Consider the following 17,751-nt stretch of genomic DNA (forward strand, 5'->3'; position numbering starts at 1 on the left):
GCGGGGGATGCATCGGCCAGCTAAAATTAGGCCTCGTAACTGCTACTGCCCCGTGCCCTTGTGGGCTGAGCGGATCGAGTTACGCTTGGGCCCAACTAGTTAGGCTTCGAGCCAAGGTTGTCTGCCACCCGCCCGCTCTGGGGAATTCCCTGTACTTGCCTATCCGAACGACAGAGCGATGTGTCGGGACGAATGTGGCGAACTGTGTAGCCGAGACTTAAGCGTTGTGCCAATATGGGACCAGACTGACGGAAAAGATGACTAACAGCCCAAGTGCCTTTCCCCGGTCCCGTGCGGGGATTCCCTTACTCTGAGTGTGCGTGTGGAAGAGCCGCAAGAGTGGGTGGTGGCATCTTCAGGTGCCCGGCTGTTGGATTTTGGCAGCTCTAACGACGTCGGCACCATTGTAGGCCAGTCTGAGGAGGGTCGTTGTCGGCGAGCACCGCGGGCCAGGCGTGGTAGGGAGAGGAGTGGCTCCGAGTCGAGCGAGTCAAGTTACGGCATGTTAGACGTGTTGCGGAGTCTGAAGAGCCTGCTGAAGATCAGCCGGGTTCACATAGACAACAACGTCTTCAGGCTCCACTACACCGTCACAGTATTGGTGTTGCTGGCCTTCTGTATCGTCGTCACTACCAAGCAGTTTGTCGGAGAACCCATCGATTGCATCCACAGCAGCGAAATCCCCGAGTCGGTCATCAACACATTCTGCTGGATTCACACCACCTTCACTATCAACAAGGCGTACCAGAAGAAGGTGGGGCAAGACGTTCCTCATCCAGGGATCGATGCCACTCAGGAGGAAAAGGACTTCCGCTACCATAGATACTACCAGTGGGTGTGTTTTACTCTGTTTTTCCAAGCTGCCCTCTTTTACGTGCCCCGGTGGCTCTGGCGAATGTGGGAAGGGGGTAAGATCCAAGCACTGATGATGGATCTGGACGTTGGTTTGTGCACCGAAGCTGAGAAGAAACAAAAGAAGAAATTGTTGGTGGACTACCTCATGAGCAGCTTGCGACAACATGACTGGTATGCTGCGCGTTATTTTTTCTGTGAGATTCTCGCATTCACAAACGTTGTCGGCCAAATGTTTCTCATGGACCGCTTCTTCGACGGCGAGTTTCTGAAATACGGCATCGAGGTGATCAAATACGCAGAGATGGACCAGAAGGATCGAGTGGATCCAATGATACGGATCTTCCCGCGAGTGACCAAGTGCAGATTTTACAAATATGGATCTTCAGGAAACATGGAAACTCACGATGCACTCTGCATCCTGCCTCTGAACATAATTAACGAAAAGATTTACATCTTTTTATGGTTCTGGTTCATCATTCTCTCCGCCCTGACAGGAATAGTGTTAGTTTTTCGCGTCATAATTGCTGCCTGCCCCCTTGTCAGGGTTTATCTGTTAAACATGCGGTTCCGTGTACTACATCTCGATCATTTACACACGGTGGTACGTCGAGGGTCCATTGGAGATTGGTTCCTTGTGTATATGCTGGGACAGAACATCGACGCCGTTATCTTCAAGGAAGTGGTTGCCGAAATGGCAAAGAGGATGACCACAGAACCTAAAGAGGCTGCTTGAAACATTTCGCCTCCTTACCTTGTCTGGTTCCTTCAGTGCCTCCAAGCCTGCCTCTTTCTCTTTCTCGGTAGCACGTTCTACGACCGCCAAAACAAAAATGGCACGAGCTTCCAATAGTTTCGCTACCATCTTGAGAGTGTGAATTATAGATTGTACAGAATATGATAACCTGATGTAAGTACGGAACGATAGATTGTATAACTAAAAAACGGGCCTTGTTCAATATGTATTGTTTCAGCTTGGGACCGAGTTTCTGTTAAAGAGTATGTACGCTGCACTTTTCATTACCAGATATTTATAACGTTAGCGTTGGAAATAGATTTTATTCATATAATATCAAAGTTTATGGATGAGAAAAATGGCAAATTTTCTGGACTATGCATTACTCCTTCTAGTGTTAAAATGTAGCTATTATGCAGCTTTTCATATCCAATGTTTAAATTTTAAAACATATATTTATAAAAAGCACAGATATTTCATTATATATTCACTTCATATTCTAATTCCAAGGGAAAGTAGTTAAAAATAATAAATAAGTTTAAAAAAAAAAAATTCGAATTCAAATATTCTGTGCACAGGGCTCGTTTTAATATATCAAAATTTACTGTCGGTGAATTAAAAATGCAAAAAAATGACAGTTGAAAAAAAAATTAATCAGCAGAGTTCTAATTTTATGCAAATTAAAACTTCGATGTATCTTAAACTTACACATTTCTTTACTTCAATGTATATAATGTACGAAGAAGAAAGACCTGAAATGTAGAAAAAAAATTAAGATTAAAGTGTTACTTATCTTTACCAATGTTTTCAGAAGGTAGATCTATTCAGAAAAGTTTACATAGTTACACAACGCTTAAGGTAGTTAGATGCACATTTTGACTACTGGACAAGCATTTGTATTTAACAGCAGTAATCACATAAAATTTGTGTCTTTCCAGAAGGCAAATTGTCTGGAAAGTCTGTCTAATTTCGGTTTCATAATAATGCTATTAGTGGACTCGTTTTGAACTAATCTCTGCCTTTGACTTAATCACCTCATTAACGTTTATTCAGATGGCCGAATAAAGCTATGTATAGTGATTGATAGTACTTTATTATGACTCTCTTAAAGTGATTTAGTGCACATCTTGTCTTGTGTGAGGCTTATTCGCTGAACCATTTAAGGATAGCACGAGATAATTGTGAATAGTTATAGGCGTAGACGAATATGGACGATCAAATCCCTTGTATATTCGAGAGTATTATCAACTGCCTTTCTGATAAAATACACAAAACACTGCCTTGTTAGATACACATTTAGTTAATAACAAAAAAGTAGTAAATTTTGAATAGTAACCGTAAGTATCTAGTTATATTGCTAGCAGTATCAATACGATTATTAACATACAGTTCCTTAAATTGGGAATGCAGTTGGTTGATAATTGTATTAAACCTGCGTTAATTTTATCTTTTGATTACTAAAAACGCGTCAGATTTTAGACCAAACTGGAAAAATGATACGGCTCTTTAATCATAAATATATAAACTGCTCATTTTGTTTCATATGGGGACCACCATGAGTTAATTTTTTTATTGACATTAATTGTTACTTGTTAGTAGAGCTTAACAACTGAAAAGTTTCCTTTGGCATTTCGTGTTGCTATTGTTGTTGGAATAAGATGGGATAAACGATAGTTTTAATAATTTCAGCGTGATTGAATTTATTCTCTTCTGGCCAACTTTGAGATTTCTGACTAGGTCATGTTGTGTAATTCATTTATGGTTTTCATACGAAACTTGTTACCTGTAATTAAACATATGCTACTAAATATTAGATTTACTAAAATCAGAACTATTAGTCTGTTGCTACCAATAGGCCATATTTAATGCCTTCGACTACATTTCTCTTTTGGATATTCGCTATTAAACAGTACTGAAAGCAGTCCTAGTGGGAATCTGCGGAAATAGAAAACTCTCTTCCACTTTAAACAAGAATCGAATACAAAAATAATAAATGATCATGAAAAGCATCCATAAAATGTCTAGTAATGTTTTATTTTAAGGGGAAACTTTATGATAATAGAAATATATTTATATATTATGGGAATAATAACAAAAGAAATTCATTTCGATAAAAACAAAGCCTGTTTAAGACTGGTATAAAAATAACGGAGGAAATAATTGTTATAGCAATGATGTCACTTCTTACGTTTACCGGAATGATTACATTTGTGAAAAATAGCGTGCTTGAATCTACTCTCTCTCTATATAAAAAGATAAGCCGAAATTTGAAACGTTTTTATGTCACTTTTTTTGTCTTACCGGCTTACCAGCTCGGAACTCGGGGGGTTGGGCGCCGTAGGCCCTAAGGGGGAAGCTCCCCTAGTAAAGTACATAGAACTAATAAACTAATAATATCTTTTTAATTCTGAATTTATACAAAAATAGCGCAGATTATATTTCAGCCTTGTGTGGCGTGTAAAACAGAATGATTATCTTTTTGTAAAATATTCGGTTTTGCACCTCTCAATAATGTTGTAGATATCATTATCTACAACATTAGCTTGATGAAAAACAGATAATTTTATTTCTCCAAACGTTTCGCTTTACGTTATATTATTATTATTATTATTATTATTCATCTTTCATATAGTAACGATTTGTAACTGGTATTCACTATTTAGTTTTATTTATGTACTTTATTTAGCGAGCACGCTATTTTTTACAAAGGTAATCATAACCTAAAGAAAGCTATAAAACATGCGTTTTATCAAACTGCATTTCTGTTACTTGTCCTTATAAGGACTAGTTTAAAGGGGCGAAGCAAGAATGCTTTTCATCTTCCCCGTTATCTGTTAATCCCTACTCTGTCCTCTACAGATAACGGGGAAGATGCTTTTCATCTTCCCCGTTATCTGTAGAGGACAGAGTAGGGATTAAGTGTTATTGAGCTATTGAAGCTCTGATCATGGCAGGAGAGTAACAGCACTAGCCAAGCCTCAGTTTGAACTTCATTGGCTACAGCATTGCCATCCATTACTCTCCCAGGGTTTCATCCATTTTTGCTACAATATTGTCGAATCCGCATTTCTGTTACTTTCCTTATAAGGACTGGCTTAAAGGGGCGAAGCAAGAATGCTTTTCATCTTCCCCGTTATCTGTAGGGATAAGGTGTTATTGAGCTATTAAAGCTCTGATCATGACAGGAGGGTAACAGCAATAGCCGAGCCTCAGAACTTCATTGGCTACAGCATTGCCATCCATCTTACCTTCCAAGGGTATGGTATTATTCTCCTTCCCTCACTTTCACATTTCTGTTACTATTCCCATAATAATTAAATATATTTCTATTATTATAAAATCATCATGGTGTGTTAAGAATTATTTATAGTTATTTAACTTTAAATTATTTTTAATTTTATTATTTGAGTTTCTTCATGCTGATTATATTGTTTATTATATTATATACATAATGTTAATGTTTTTCTGAATAATATTAAATTATGCTTGTGCTGGTTGTTTCTCTTGTCAGACGGTATCTTTTTTTTAAACATTGTGTGACGCATGTCTGTTTATTTATCCATTGTTTTGACAAATTTATGTAAATTGTATTTACACCACGGCTATTGAATTTACCCTTTCGATATTTCTGACATTTTGACACGTGCACTATCTAAGTTTCCAAATTTTTCTATATTATTAGCACTAAATTTTTCACATTTGTTACATATATCACTTATTTTTGACGTATCTATTTTTATCTTGATTAAAAATACTGCACTGATAATTATCGCTGCTATATAATTATTTTATCAGTGCTCTTTCTAGGAAGCATTTATTATTATAATTCTGATATGTGTTAGATCAGTGATACGTTCAGCATATTCTCAAGTATATCTAGGAAAACGTTTACATATATATTTATGCTGAATGATATTTATTTGTGTTATGTTTATTTTTGTCATTTCCGGATGTCTGGTTTAGCATTTTTAATTTTGAGCACTGTTTGCAATGTATATTTTGACTTCGATATTTCCAGTATGGACTGAAGAACTTTATGAAGTAGCCTTTGAGTCAATTTTAGTATGTTGGTTTAATTATTAATAGATGAATTTGACTTTGTGAATAAAGTTTTCGTTTTCTGTCTCTGTCTTGATGCTGCTTAGCATATCCATCTTTTGATTCTGATTTGATCGTTTTATACTCATGACGTCATAAAAATCTTGTGTGTTTTAGTAATAGTGATGTAAACTCCATAAGCAGAAAATTTAATAATAATAGCAATTCTGACATATTCATAAATACATACATATATATATATATATATATATATATATATTAGAAAATGCTTCTGAAATTCAGTTTGTAATAGAATAACAGAATCAATTTAGCCTTTTATATATATATATATATATAAAAGGCTAAATTGATTCTGTTATTCTATTACAAACTGAATTTCAGAAGCATTTTCTAATTGACAGAGCTTTGCTATGTTTAACTCATAAAATTTACTTTATTGGTGAGCACACACACGACTAATTAATTTAAAATTCTTTAAGCTTAATTTATTCAAGAAAAACTAAAGGATAATAAATTTAAAATTTCAAAATAAATACTAGATAAATAAATTTGCTATACAAATTAATAGTCGTCTAATTATTGAAAAAATTGATAATTAACTATTATTCATAAAATACACCATTTTAAAAAAATCATCATTATTTATAAATAGCTTTGGATGACTAAATAGAAGTGATGAGGAGAGGGAATCAATCGACCGTGAGAGAGATAGAAGTGATAACGGACCGTGAGATGCGGTGACCGATCCAGTATAAAATAAACGATAAAATTATTTTTAAACATAAAATTTTTAAAAACATCGTAAGCGCTTGATCACATAATTTAAGTATACAGTATAACTAACAAACATAAAAAATGGAAATTTATGCATTTTGTTCTTTTTTACTTATTTATATTTGTATAACAAAAAGAAGATTTATTATATTTTCGAATTTCTATTATACAGTACTTCTTATGTATACAAATTAGAAGAATTAAAGTAACCTTTATTGTCAATTCAAAGTTAGAATATCATTCATAATTAAATTTAGGTTAGCAGATGATTGAAGCTATTATAATACACCATTTCAAATATATTATATTGAAATAATATATAATTATATTTATCTAATATTGCTTACGATGCTTGGAGGGTAATGGATGGCAATGCTATAGCCAATGAAGTTCTAATTGAGGTTCGGCTATTGCTGTTACCCTCCTGCCATGATCAGAGCTTATAGCTCAATAACACCTTATCCTTACACTGTCCTCTACAGATAACGGAGAATATGAAAAGCATTCTTGCTTCGCCCCTTTAAGCCAGTCCTTTTAAGGACTATTGCTAACGATGCTTAATATTGCTAATATTGGATGCGAATGGTCGAATATACTCATCCATAACCATGGGAGGGTAATGGATGGCAATGCTGTGGCCAATGAAATTCTAACTGAGGCTATTGCTGTTACCCTCCTGCCATGATCAGAGCTTTAATAGCTCAATAACACCCTATCCTTACACTGTCCTCTACCGATAACGCGAAAGATGAAAGCAATCTTGCTTCATCCCTTTAAGCCAGTTCTTATAAGGACTCATATATATTGCTTACGATAATGGAGAGACCATCCAGGGTAACGGATGGCAATGCTGAAGCCAATGAAGTTTTAACTGAAGCTCGGCTCTTGTTGTAACCCAGCCATGATTAGAGCTTTTAGCCCAACAACACCCCATTCACACAGATTTTCTTCAATCAGAGGAAGGGATAAAGAGTCAAGGACTTGGTCCATCTCTCCCCCCCCAAAAAAAATATATTGCTTACGAAACTTTAATTTTGAATCATTCTTAACACTCTCCTGTTTCTGTAATGTGATTCCTAGCCAACAATGGTTAGAAACCGGTTAGTACTGAGAGTGAATTAATGGTTAGGTAATTGGAAAGTCTTTCTCTAGAGATCAAAGACAGAACTTTTTGACGTAATTCAGCCGGTGAGTGAGCAGGGTAGGGTCCTCAAGCAGGGTGATTTTTTGTCTTTACCAAAAAAAAAGAGGACTCATGCTATTTTCCTAATGATCTTCACAACAAAAATATATTTAATTAATATATAAATGACATAAAATGGTGTCACTATTTTCAGGGAGATAGCTACTTCTCCCTTGCAGTTTTCAATAAATGCGGAAGCCATACTTAACTACAATACCTGTTCTGGAAAGAAATAAAGTCATCTTAATCGCTTAATACAGATGATAAACAGCCATCTTTTCTCCATGGAGAGGTTGTTATCCCTTCTTCCTAATGTACAGTGGCCCCAGCACGGGTTTTCCCTGGATCTTCGTGATACACAAACTGTTTGTGTAATTCTCCTTCCAAAATTCTACTACCCACATTCTCTATGAGCACCTGTCTTACATATTTCAACACTTTCTGTGATTCCATCTCGAGCAAAGTGATGTCGGTTAGAGTCCTCGCCTCTATGCGCCAAACCCTGAATAACGTCGTCGAAAACCGTTGTACCAATATTTTCCGATAGCAACTGTAGTATGAACCAATGGCCCACATCTTCTTCCCTCAAAACTTTCCACAAGTGATCACGGTTTTCCTCTGAAACTCAGAATCGTAGGATCAGATATCGAAATCTTTTTAGTGCTATCGTTGCTAATCTATAGATAAGTTGCAAGCCACTAACCGTAGCAAGAAAGAAAAACCAAAAGAAAATGAAGACGTCAATTTTTTCGTTAAAAATATTGATGGGAAGAAGACACATGACGTCATGTTTCTGCACGTCCCCAGAGGACCCGTATCGATGGAAAGTACATTTGGTCATACGAGGAAATACACGAATCATGGAGTCATCCCGGACTTTCCGATCCCATTCAGTAAACTGGATGACTTTCGTTCCATAAGTTGTAAAGGCACCTCCTAAGAAGACGTTTACAAGAACTAGCTGAATTACCACGTTGAGGAAGTTCATAACCTCCGCCATGACGTAGTAAACAGAATAAAGAGTATGGCGTTTCCTTTCATCGTGCAAATAGTCCAACAGCACAAAACATTCGGATTCTTTCTTGGACGGGCTTATGATAGAGGTCAAATTCAGGCACATGTAGTTCATACGCATCCCTTCACAGTATTTCCAATAGAAGTGAGGAATGTAAAAGAAGATGCATTGTAGCAGAAGGAAAACGCATACCCACTGATAACAGGCATGATAAATAGTTTCATCTCCTTCGATATTTTCATCTACTCCTGGATAAGGTACTTCCACACCAACACGTTTTGGCCATCCTTTGACCACACCGTATGTTGCATGAACCGAACAGTACATATTGAGTAAGTTGTGTGGGATGTCATCTCTTGAAATACATTCAATCGGATCTCCTACGTATTCTTCAGCAGCTACGATAAGGCTGAAGGCCAACAGACATAGCACGGTGTATATGTAATGAAGTTGAAATACCCAACCATCAATCACTGACTTGAATCGTAATGGGGGTGGTTTTGGACTCAGGTTCACTTTTTTGTACCTCAGTAGTTTTCTTTGTTTTCTTTTAGGCTTAACAATTGGCATTAGATGCTTTAAAAACAAATCCATAGCACGCGTATGAATTGAGCGAGACATTCAAGACCGAGACTGAAGTAACGACTTAGGTTGATAACAGGAAATTATCCTGCACAGATATGAAGACTGTCATAGAAAGCGATAAGAGGTAACCTACTAAGATATTTGTTAAATAAATTTCTCAGAGTCGACAGCTCTTAGAGAATATATAAAACTTTTTAAGTAAATAACACTCTGACATTATAGCATGTTTTCATAGCACTTAATATACTGTAACGGAGGGTTTAGTTTAGAAGTTTAGAAGAAAATATCGAGTTATATCTAGTATAGTATCTGTTTTAGTATAACAGATACTATACTAGAGTTTTTAAATACTACTCTTTTAGTAGTATTTAAAAATCATAACAAAAAGTAATCGTTACATGCCAAATAATATTGCATCTACTAATTATAAGATTGTGATTTGATTTGGCTTAAATAATTTTAAAAATTCATTATCTTATATTATTTTTGTATTTTATACTGATTACGATTATATTTTAAACTTTTTTTATGAAATTGGTTATCTAAACATTAAATGGTTAATTTATTTTTAAAACGATCTAAAATATTAATAAAACTAAACAATTTTGCATTAGAAAAAAAATCTTTATTAATATGGCTATGTCGATTAAATTCAAGACATTTAGTATTAATATACTAAAGCATTATGATTATTTTTTATTTGGAACAAGTAAAGTTCATTGTGTATATATTACGGTGAATAAAGAAATTATTGAAAATTAATCTTTCTTTTCGTTATTTCCAAAAAATTTGATTTCAGTTACGAAACAAATAAATCTTTTAAAAAAGTATTATTATCTATTTGTTATTTCTAAATAATTTGAGGAACATAAAAGTGAAATATAAGAAAATGTAATTTTACTCAGAAATAGGTATTATGACTGTTCTTCACAAAAATCAAATTTTGAGCCTTCATATTATTGTTATGCTTTCCACACAGCGAGAATCTTATAAGTTGTAAACTTATAAATACATTATTACTCTAGTCGATAGGCTACAGATTTTTAATTATTTCTTAAATATTTTTATATACTCTGAAAATACTGCTTAAGAAATATAAGGATAAAAAGTTTTTAAGCAATTAAAGTCTCTAAAATTATAGAGTTGTTCTTACACCATTTAATGAAAATCATTAATACAAATAATAGAAAACATCCAAAATTGATATTGAATAGGATGCGGAGGGATCAATCGATCGTGAGATGCGGTGATTGATTCATTCAATCCAATACCCCTGGGGGTAATGGATGGCAATGCTGTAGCCAATGAAGTTCTAACTGAGGCTCGGCTATTGCTGTTACCTTCCTGCCATGATCAGAGCTTTAATTTAATAGCTCAATAACACCTTATCTCTATACTGTCCTCTACAGATAACGGGGAAGATGAAAAGCATTCTGCTTCGCTCCTTTAAGCCAGTCCTTATAAGGACTATAAGGATATTGAATAGGGAATGAATCAATCGACCGTGAGATGCGGTGATTGATTCATTCAATCCAATACCCTTGGAGGGTAATGGATAGCAATGCTGTAGCTAATGAAGCTCTAACTGAGGCTCGGCTAGCTATTGCTGTTACCCTCCTGCCATGATCAGAGCTTTAATAATAGCTCAATAACCTTATCCCTACACTGTCCGTTACAGTTACAGATAACGGGGAATATGAAAAGCATTCTTGCTTCGCCCCTTTAAGCCAGTCCTTATAAGATATTGAATAGGGGATATACGCAATGGGCAGTGGGTGAGATTAACACCATTGGAGGGTAATGGATGGCAATGCTGTAGCCAATAAAGTTTTAACATGATCAGAGCTTTAATAGCTCAATAAAATCTTATTCTTACACTGTTCTTTACAGATAACGGGGAAGATAAAAAGCATTCTTGCTTCGCCCCTTTAAGCCAGTCCTTATCCTTATCCTGATATTGAATAAAACTTTCTAGTTGGAAAAAATCCAACTTGATTGTCGAATATGATAATTATGATCTTGTCTTGCAATTTTATTTGTATATTGAATATTCAAATGAGATGATTTATGAGTAGATGAATGTAACTGCTAAGACATTTTAGGAAGAAAATTAAAACATCTTTTAGAAAGTAGGACATATTTATAAACGCATATATAACCATTAAATGAAACACTGTTAAATTAAAAAACAAAATCTGATTTCATCCGCCCATTTCTATTGTGCTTAAAGTTCTCTTTGTTCTCGTATGTCTATGTCATTTAGCGTTTCCTCTTCATCTTTCTACTTTTATATCACTGATTCTTTTGATTAATTTATTGATTTCTTCTTATTTTAAAGATACCCTTGAATACTTCTGAACTTTCGTCTTCCATTCAAATACTGTAACTCATTTTGCCTGTAAATTGATTACAATTTTGCCATCCATAGAAACGTATAAAATGCTATAAAGTTATACTTCATTATGTTACTATTAACATTAATAAAATAAGCAAAGTTCCACGCAAAAAAACTGTTTTGCTATAAAAATGATATAAGACATAGTAGCTGATATTAATATAAATTAATATTTAATAAATAATATAATTAATTAATATAAATAGTCAAAATTATGAACTGCGACCACTGATTCCACTGGTTATTTTATACCACATGAGAATGCTTGAGACATGGACTTAATCAATTCAATAGATTAAACTAACTCGGAGTAGATGTGTTGGTGGTTATTAGAGAGAGGGGAAACGGAAAAAAACGAATTCGGATCGAGAGTTCTTCTTCTTTGAAGAAAATTAGTACATTTTATTCGAAATCTTTGAATATCTTAAGAATCAATACAAATTTCAAGCTGTTTTTCATTCATTTTCATTATACAAAATACGAATATACCAAACAATGTTTATAATTGTTTTGTATATTCGTAATTCTGAAATTAGTAGTAAAAATTCTTATCTTGCACCAGAGTTTAATATTACAACTAATTTAATCGTAAAATGACTTCAGTCTATTGAGCAGTTTCCTAACGTTCCTAATGACATTTCTCAGTTTTTTTTTTCTAATTATACTTACCATTTACTTTCATACTTGACTTAGGTGCAGCTGAATCTTCCCTCTATACCCTCCTTCCGTCTCATGTTTTCTTAGTTTCAACTGCTCGACAGCGTGTACCTTTCTTAATACTTCTCACTTCATTTAGGACATATTTCTTTTAATCTTTTCTCTTCCGTATATTCCCATTTTAAATATGCCGTACCAATATCAATCAATCCTTCCTCTTCTAGTCATTTCCATTACTCACCTGCCATCTGTTTTTCCTGCGATGTTACCTTCTTGAATCCATTTTATTTCCAGCCAACTAAGAATTATAATTTATAATTTCATCCGTAATAGTTGTCATCTCTCTCTCTCTCTCTCTCTCTCTCTCTCTCTCTCTCTCTCTCTCTCTCTCTCTCTCTGTTTCTATCTGTTATGTGTACGTGTGTCTGTGTGCTAAAGATCATTACTTAAATGAAAATATTCATGTAATCTCTCGTACAATATCTAAAATAGATTAAGCGTACTTGCTAGCAAAGTTGCCCATCAAAACCATTAAAAATATTGCCCTGAGAGGTTTGAGGTTGGCCGTGACTTGGAAGGTGGTACGTCCATTGCCAAATCTAGGACAGAGGAAGTACAATCGCTTCATTTCTTAATGCTTTTACTTGCCATGTACTGATAACATGACGTTGGTAAAAATGGAGCAACACGTAATAAAATAAGTATGGAAATACAATTCTTTTAGGGAATTTTTTTTTTCGCTACCACCGCATAAATGCATTTTGATTTGATATATGGTAGCATCCATCAATTTTATTTATAGTGTCAAGGTAACCAAATTCGATCATACGGTTGCTCTAAATTTATCAGGATGTGTTATTAATCTTGCAGAATCTATCCATATTTATTTGAAAGTTTTATTTGATGTGTGATAAATAAAAAAAAAGTAAAATCTGGATAATTTGCATTTCTGTTTGTAAAACTTGTAGAAATAAACTCACAAATGAGATGCTTTTACATCTCTAAAAAAAACGTTTCTGATTAAGAAGGTCATTTTCAATTACAAATTCGGATTTTGAAAATGTGTGAAATATTACAAGATGCGTGAAAAATGAAGTAAAGTTATATTAAGTAAATTTATTAAGTTGAATATAAAAATATATTTAGAATTGATTTCATGTTGTATCTAAAACGCTTCAAATAAGTTCTATATAATATATAATTTATTATTTTAATACCCATTTATTATCTTATAATTAAATTGTCTTATTTATTACATAATTATTACTCTCATTATTACTCTTCCGCATTGAAAAGAAAAAAGAGCGATATATTTAAGGAAATAAATCAAAAGACACCATTAACTATAAATTAAATGCATGGTTTATATTTCTGTCTGGAAAAGATTATGAATTTGCTGTACACTAGTATGTTGTAAGTGTCGTTGTAGGTGTTGGTGACAGATTTCCTGTAAATTATTATTATTATTATTATTATTATTATTATAACTCGAGAAAGCAGAAGCGAAGTTAGAGAGTCGAACGTGACGACCGACCGCGTCAAAGTGAGCATGTTATTTATATAGTGCAGGAGTTGCAGTGATTGGCATGCCATCTGGTTATACGTAAGTGTAAGAAGGTGGCTACCAGGATTAACTTTAGTTGAGGTTTCACAGACGAGTTCAAAGACCCGAAATGTCGAATTTTCAAGTGATTTGTAAAGAGAATAAATACAGAAATTGCGGTGTATTAAGGTGGAATATGTTATTGGAATACTGGGATAAATCAACTCCAATTCAGAATTCTCCATTTCACAGATATTTCACTATTTTACAGTTTTAAATATCTGCGTTGTTATTTTCAGGTCTTCCATTCAGTCATTTAAGTTATAAGAAAATCTTAATGCCACCAATTCACCTCTGTCTTGGTATATTTTCATAGATCCCTATGTCATTTAGTTTCTGATATCTGTTCTATTAATCATTTATTTTTTTCGTGTAAACGTGTTATCACTTTAGATTGCCTCTGTTTACACGTTCCCAAATTCTAATAGTAAAGAACACTGTATTGCGTTTTTTTTTTTAATATATGGTTTCGTCATTGATGCAATTAGCTTCGCTATGTTCCTTCGGGCTTTATTGGAGATGGTTTGTGATCTTTTATCAGTTATTTCATTTTTGACTGGACTTGCAAATCCACCTATTATTAAATTAAGTTTAAACATTATCAACATTGTTTTATATATGAGTAATGTATTGATTTGGTTAATTTATATTTTATTTTTTATTAGCTTATTTAATCAGATCATATTATATTTTGTTATCTAGTTCGATATTTAATAGTCTATATTGATTGAAAACTGTTCGAAGTAGCTGAACTTGGTGCCTGATTTAGCACTATATTATGAAAGCTTATGTATACACTGTCTATTTTCATAATACAGGGTAACTCAGGCTCCGGTTTTCACCCTATGTCATTTTTACATGGTGAAGTATTATATTAGTTGCACCATCCACTCTCATATATTATATTTCTAATAACGTTTTTTCTATTCCCAGTACTAGAATATTATTATCATCATCATTGCAATTTATATTTTCTCGCTTCCATAGGTTAATAATTTTTCAAAGAATTATTCGATGCGATCATAACACTTATCTTTAGCATCGATATCTTATCATCTTTGATCCCTTTATGCACATTAATTCATTTAGATGCCGTTTTAGAATTTTGTCGCTTTTATAATGTTTATCTTCTACATTCTTTCTGGATTACTATGTACAATCCTTTACTCCTAACTTGCCTTTCTGCCATTATTTTGTGCACACACTATATATTTTTAAAATGGATGGAGATAAAATGCTGTTCTTACTCTCATGAGCTCTGTTTCACTCAGAGGGCAGTGAACATTAATTACTTCTGTACTAAATGTAAAGTTTTGGTCTTAATATAAGTGTAAATATTTATATTTGAATTAACTGTTGAAATACAAACATTTCTATAAGTATGAATATCTTCACAGAAGTACATATTCAGATTTAGATTCAAAAAGACATTGAGTGCGTTTCTCGAAGGAGAAAATAACTTGTTTCTATCAAAAATTTTGTCTTTTATTCAAAATGTTCTTTGATTATTCCGTGAAAGGTTTTTTTTTATTTCCTGTAGAATATCTGATGATTCTTGTTTACACATTAGTTCACTGCTTTCTCCAAAAAATATTTCTTTTTTTTTTTTTTTTTTTTTTGACAGGAGAATTATTACATCTCAAAGTTCTTCATCTCATCTTCATGATAACTAGCCTCACTGGCCTGTCCCAGCCAATTAACTTTGATTCTTAAAAACCTAATTAACGATATACAAGGAAGTTAATTCTATCTATATAATCTGTTACTAGTACCTAAGAGTGTTCTTGGGCTGAATTTCTTGTTTTGGGGAATACAAACGTGAGTTTCTGGGAGGTAAGACTCTGTCTCCTCCATATGAGACCGATTGTTCATATTCAGTTAAAAAGTTTTGTAAAGGTTCCTAACATCCTGGGTCGAATTCATATCCGACTGTTTTCAATCGAAGAATATCATCGCTATTGAATGTCCTACGAAGACGCAGAAACGGTGATGAACTCGAAGTAATCTTAAAAACTTTCTTACATATTTTATCTTCTATATGAATTTCCTCTCACTCAAGTAGTTTGTCTTCTTGTTTAGTATTAACTTCTATCAATAATGCTTTTTTGTTTTGTTTTGATAATGTTTATGGCAATCCTATCAATGATAGGTTCGGTAAATATAGTATATTCGTTTTGTGTGCCGACATGACTCTAATAAATCTCCTTAGTATAACTGTTTTATTTTCCCTATCATTTTCCTCTGTATTTTTAAACGGACTGGTCTCCACTTGCCTTTGAATCCCAGCAGCTGACTTATTGCTATTATTTATGCAAAATTAACTTCATCAGAAGGTAGTGTTCGTTGTACTCATCACAGGCTACTTTAAGGTCATTTCGTAGTTATGTAGAGTTGATTCTTAAGTATCCTAGTTAGAAGGTAAAAATAATGAAATAAAAAAGTTCCCTAACATTTCGAATTTGGTGCGCCATCGAGTAAATCACTGTGAAATATTGGCTTAGATCTTCTTCTAACATATTGAATAGTATTAATTAGTTTAGCCAGTGCAAATATATTTAATTTTTCTATAGGTTATAACCTGTAGAAGGTTATAATCCAGGCTGTTCAATGAAGATTTAACAGCCTAAATAAATCTAAGTGTGATTCTACCTCAGACTTTTTGTTTTTCATCCAAAAAAATCTTTGATATCCATTCAGCTACGGAATCGCTCCACATATAGGAACCCCAACTCAAATGTTATGTTTTCTATTTATCTGTTTTTTTAAACAACTGATTAATAAAAAATATATATCGCCTTCATTTTGACATCCTTTTTACTTTTTATGTTACTCATAGCGTTTTATAATAAAACTCATTCTTCCAGCAGTTGTATGTGACTGATTATTTGTAATCATTTTATGAGACTGGCACTTTTTGGATCTTAAATGACAATACATACAACGGAGTAGAAACCATTAAGACCAAAGGACAAAGTTTGGGATAAACGTTCCACTAATACCCAACCTTTATTTATATTGGTTGGGTATTAGTGAAGAGTCAATATAACATTAACGTTTAGTGATAATGAAACACGGTAGTGTCTGGGTGAGTCTGACTTTAAAACAGCTCAAATACTGAACAGTAGATAACGAAAAGCAGGGAAAACCCTGAGCTTACTCCCAATCGATATCAATGCAACAGGGAACCGTACTGTTAACAATAAGGATTCTAGTTCAGTGTTGGGCAGCCACATTTTAAATTTCCTTAGTGCAAACATATACATTTGTAATATTACAATAATTTCATATAAACTTCCGTTACCTGACTGCTTCCATAACTGAAGATTTTAAGATGGAAAAATAGGACTCATTTGAATTTAATTTACAAGACAAAAAATGTTTTAATAAGTACGTTGATGTTGGTTGGATGTTATAGAGATAACATTGTCGAAACGGTTTTTCGTAATTCTGTATTTTTAGTTTAATTACTAAATTCTAGCTTGCTACATCAACATTCACACCAACTTCAACATAATCTTCAGAGTAGGAGACAAAAGAAAGTCAGTAGTTGTGGATCCACTATTTTTACGATTTATAACAATAATGAATAACAGACAGAAACCATATCGGCTCTAGCATCTCCTTAAAATATGAATCTCCTTTTCATAGGAGAACTTAAGGAATATTTTTTTGCAAACCGGCGGAAGAATATCATCTCTTAAAGCAGCATTACCGGACAGAATATTATCTGTAAATATTTATTTAGGTTCGCTTTGTAAAATGCATCAGAATCTATTAGATTCGTTTTATTAGACTGTTGCAAGTATTTCAACGTTTAGTTGAAAAGTCCTAATCCTAATTAATTCTGATAGATTTTGTTCCTCGCATCCTGGAACAAAATGTATCAGAATTA

General features: G+C 33.6%; 2 protein-coding genes across 2 annotated transcripts; one reads left to right on the plus strand and one right to left on the minus strand.

The window, feature by feature from the left end:
• Window positions 1–339: 339 nt before the first annotated feature.
• On the plus strand, window positions 340–1,860 carry LOC150103884 (innexin shaking-B-like). The gene has a single exon (XM_090396628.1). It carries the CDS (start codon window positions 503–505, stop codon window positions 1,586–1,588), a length of 1,086 nt encoding a protein of 361 aa, XP_090252754.1. The 5' UTR covers window positions 340–502; the 3' UTR covers window positions 1,589–1,860.
• A 6,369-nt stretch (window positions 1,861–8,229) lies between these two features.
• LOC150103885 (innexin inx2-like) lies at window positions 8,230–9,240 on the minus strand. Its single transcript, XM_090397083.1, has one exon. It carries the CDS (start codon window positions 9,238–9,240, stop codon window positions 8,230–8,232), a length of 1,011 nt encoding a protein of 336 aa, XP_090253209.1.
• Window positions 9,241–17,751: the final 8,511 nt, after the last annotated feature.

Source organism: Typopeltis vanoorti, chromosome 8, assembly GCF_054136105.1.
Source record: "Typopeltis vanoorti isolate ZY-2024b chromosome 8, IOZ_Tvanoo_1.0, whole genome shotgun sequence".
Taxonomy (NCBI): Eukaryota; Metazoa; Arthropoda; class Arachnida; order Uropygi; family Thelyphonidae; genus Typopeltis; species Typopeltis vanoorti.

Bases quoted from the DNA above. Each gene is read 5' to 3' on its own strand.
- LOC150103884 (XM_090396628.1), top strand. From the start codon at position 503: ATGTTAGACGTGTTGCGGAGTCTGAAGAGCCTGCTGAAGATCAGCCGG.
- LOC150103885 (XM_090397083.1), bottom strand. From the start codon at position 9,240: ATGTCTCGCTCAATTCATACGCGTGCTATGGATTTGTTTTTAAAGCAT.